At 28.4% G+C, this 3,736-nt stretch overlaps 2 protein-coding genes across 2 annotated transcripts; one reads left to right on the forward strand and one right to left on the reverse strand.

Annotated features, from left to right (window-relative positions):
• The first annotated feature begins 263 nt into the window (after nucleotides 1-263).
• LOC122516813 (40S ribosomal protein S15Aa) lies at nucleotides 264-1,690 on the forward strand. The gene is made up of 4 exons (XM_043634975.1): nucleotides 264-366; nucleotides 812-946; nucleotides 1,287-1,452; nucleotides 1,556-1,690. The coding sequence occupies exons 2-4, from the start codon at nucleotides 814-816 to the stop codon at nucleotides 1,647-1,649; spliced, it is 393 nt and encodes a 130-aa protein (XP_043490910.1). The 5' UTR covers nucleotides 264-366; nucleotides 812-813; the 3' UTR covers nucleotides 1,650-1,690.
• Nucleotides 1,638-2,588, reverse strand: LOC122516808 (superoxide dismutase [Cu-Zn]). Its single transcript, XM_043634961.1, has one exon. The coding sequence runs from the start codon at nucleotides 2,365-2,367 to the stop codon at nucleotides 1,900-1,902; it is 468 nt and encodes a 155-aa protein (XP_043490896.1). The 5' UTR covers nucleotides 2,368-2,588; the 3' UTR covers nucleotides 1,638-1,899.
• Nucleotides 2,589-3,736: the final 1,148 nt, after the last annotated feature.

A 3,736-nucleotide genomic window follows, 5' to 3' on the forward strand; every position in this document is an offset into this window, starting at 1 on the left:
TTATAATAAATATTTTATATGTTCTTCTTTAATCGCTCCTCTTGTCCTCAAAAAAAAAAGATTAAAAAGATTGAATATAAGTTGAGAATATAAATTGATTATCATGTTTTTTTATAAACTCTTTACGAATAATTTGTTAACAATTGTAATACACAATTATAAAAAAATAGTGTATAATAAATGTAACTGTTTATAATTGTATTGGTTTTATTAATTGGAAGTAAAAATATAAAATAAAATTACTAGATACTTAAGTAGGGGAAAGTACATCGTTAGAATGGCTACTCTGAAAATTTGAGAAGGTTCTCTTTCTTTCGTGTGTCACGAAACGTGTATGTGCTGTGTAAAATAATTTACAAATCGCAGGTAATCTCACATTTTGGATTACATCCACTAAAAATATTGGTTTAATTTATCGTAATAAATAATTTTTTTAACTTATTGCAATTATTTTATGTTTTATATAATGCTTACACGATGTTAATTTTTAAAGTGACCACTGCTACTGAAAGGGATACTAACATATCTCTTAAAAATTCTTTTATATATTTAAAATATATCATAAATTAAATGTATATATAAAAAATTTAGTGTATATTTATAAATTCTTATAAAATATATCTTATATATATTTTATAATTAATATTATTTTCTTTTGTGTGTTTTTGTATGTAATAATTTATCTAAGTAGGTTTGTATTGACGGGTTATAGGTTAGGACCCACTGTGGTGGGAAACTAAGTTATAGTTTTTCAAAACAAACAAGATTTTGAGTTTTATAATATTAATTTTTGATATTTGCGTATTTACAGCCATGGTGCGAATGAATGTTTTGAGCGATGCTCTAAAATCAATTAACAATGCAGAAAAACGTGGTAAAAGGCAAGTTTTACTGCGTCCTTGCTCCAAAGTAATTATCAAATTTTTAGGGGTTATGATGAAGCATGGTGAGTAAAATATATTGTCAAATTATTGTGATTTACTTCAAATATGATTAATATTTGATCCATTATAAGCCAAAGCAATAATTTCCACTTTGAGAATTTTGCATACTTTTAATCCTGAAGCATCAGATTAATGCTTAACTTTTTATATTAAAAATAAATTTCTTTTGTAATTAGATTTAACATGGGTATACAGTAACGATTGTTATTATCCGTAAATAATAAATGATATTATAATATATTTGTTATCTTTATCAATTTTTTTTACTTTTTCTCTTGTGGAATTAATTGGTTTGGCAGGTATAATAGAGATATTTATGTTTATTTTAATATTATTTTACAGGGTACATAGGAGAATTTGAAATAGTCGATGATCATCGTAGCGGAAAAGTAGTTGTAAACCTTACTGGAAGATTAAATAAATGCGGAGTTATATCCCCAAGATTTGATGTACCAATTAACGATATAGAAAAGTGGACCAATAATCTTTTGCCATCTAGACAGTTTGGGTAAATTTATGAAACTTCTATTTTTTTAATTATGAATGATATGTCAAAAACTTAGCATTGGTTGTTGTTTATAATAAATCTATGAAATACATTTTTTTTATAGATATGTCGTATTAACAACCAGTGGTGGTATCATGGATCATGAAGAAGCAAGGAGGAAACATCTGGGAGGAAAAATTCTTGGATTTTTCTTCTAATTTTTGTTTATTTAAGTAAATAAAATTTCTTAAAACACTAATGTTGGCTATTACATGTTCTTTTTAATAACATTTTATTTATTTTCCTGGTCATATTAATAGTAATTATTTGTTCTTTTTATAAAGAATTTTATTCAGAAATGGATTAGAGACCTTATGTATAGTTATAAGTATATTTGATATATTTAACTATTCAAATCCCTATAAGTCATACAATATAATATTATAATGTAAGTTTAATATAATAAAATTAAGCAGATTTTGTAATGCCGATGACACCACATGCGAGACGAGCTCCTGCATTTCCAGTAGTTTTTGACAATTCATGTCCACCTTTACCAAGGTCATCAGGATCGCCGTGAACCACAAGGGTTCTGCCAATTATGTTATGTTCTCCTTGAAGTTGTATAATTTTATCAGTTATGTTGACCTTGGCAATACCATTGGTATCAGCTTCAACATTTCCTAAATCTCCAACATGACGTACAGCATCACTCGGACCACCATGGTCTTTTCCATGAGGATTGAAATGAGGACCAGCGCTCGTGCAGCCGTTAGTATTGTCTCCAAATTCGTGTACGTGAAATCCGTGCAATCCTTTTTGAAGTCCAGAAACTTCTCCGGTTACTTTTACCGGTTGCGATTCATTAGCTTGTTCAAAATATAAGGTTCCCTTAACGGATTCGCCTTGAAGTACACAAACTGCTTTAACCGGCATGTTTGTAGTTGGTTTATTTAGTTAATAAAATAAAAACTATTACGTTAAACGTATTTTTTTGTAACGCAAAGATCCCTTTTCTTATAATGCTGAATCACGACTATCGAGTTATTGCGATTTGAGCTGACAACGGAATGTTACGCGATGATAATGATAAACGGTTGTGTTCGTGTGTCGGTTTCAACGCATTACGTATTGCTCGCCTATGCGCAGTAACTTCGCGCAAACGTAAAATCGTACTGAATATATCGTGCGAATTTTCTCAGTATCGTACACACATGAAAAAATTATCTATCCAGTGTTTACACGCGACATTTCTTTTTGTAATAAAAAGATATTGTATACGTGCTCTTCGAAGCAATTTTGATAAGCTTCTTATAAAAAACATTTAAAAATCAATAGTTAATAAGCAAGTTAAGAAATATCTCGATAACAAAGATTTCACATTTATTCCTACTATCTTGATTTATCATAAGAACCTACTTTTATTGTTCATTACTACGGCACTGATATTTTTTTTGTAAGAAACAGGTCCCTTCCCGAAGGGTAATCAGAGCATCATCATTGAATATATTACGCTGATCTTGTAGAGTTCTTATGCTATCTTCTAGTAACAAGAACATGAATAGACATTTCTAGAATATCTAATATAAAATATTATAGAGGACGTATATTTTTGATGGGGATACATTTTATTTCTTAACGTATTTCATTACTTTTTTTGATTAAAATTGTAAAATTTGATTTTTTTTATCTATGGTACGTGTTTATTATTCATTTTAACTGTTTAATATTCGATTAGCAATGTCAATTATTGACCTCACTTGCAAATAAATTACGTAACGTTCCAAAGGATTGTATCGTTATATACGCATAAATATCCATAGATTATTATATCACATTTTCGTTTTATCATGTACAGAATTAAACGATTATCTTTACGAGTACATTTAATAATATGTTAGGAAAATAATTTACATGTAAAAAACCAAATTAAATACTATAATAATTATACTATTTTAAATATAATTCAAAGATTGATTATAATTGATATTTGATCATGTTTCCATCGGAATCAACGGTCACAAATTGTTCCGAGCGTTAATTGGTCGGAAAGAACGGAAATTCATTTTGCGATTGAACATTCGTGGATGAGTTAAAAAGTTTTGAGCCTCTACATAGAAACAATGATTTTTTGGTCAAACTTACTTTTTAATAAAAAAAAAAAGTAGTACGATTCTTTTATGTCGAGGTTCGAAACTTTTTATCCTACACTTTTATATTGTGAATGCAGCTTAAAAATCAGTTTTCATAGTAGTGTTGATATGGATTATCAGATGGCACTACGAGTATGATGATCGAACGTTTC

Source organism: Polistes fuscatus, unplaced genomic scaffold (assembly GCF_010416935.1).
Source record: "Polistes fuscatus isolate 324 unplaced genomic scaffold, CU_Pfus_HIC Scaffold1, whole genome shotgun sequence".
Lineage (NCBI taxonomy): Eukaryota > Metazoa > Arthropoda > Insecta > Hymenoptera > Vespidae > Polistes > Polistes fuscatus.

Coding starts and splice junctions, on each gene's coding strand:
- LOC122516813 (XM_043634975.1), top strand. CDS start 814: ATGGTGCGAATGAATGTTTTGAGCGATGCTCTAAAATCAATTAACAAT. Junction 947..1,286: donor AGGGGTTATGATGAAGCATG/GTGAGTAAAATA, acceptor ATTATTTTACAG/GGTACATAGGAGAATTTGAA. Junction 1,453..1,555: donor TTGCCATCTAGACAGTTTGG/GTAAATTTATGA, acceptor TTTTTTTTATAG/ATATGTCGTATTAACAACCA.
- LOC122516808 (XM_043634961.1), bottom strand. CDS start 2,367: ATGCCGGTTAAAGCAGTTTGTGTACTTCAAGGCGAATCCGTTAAGGGA.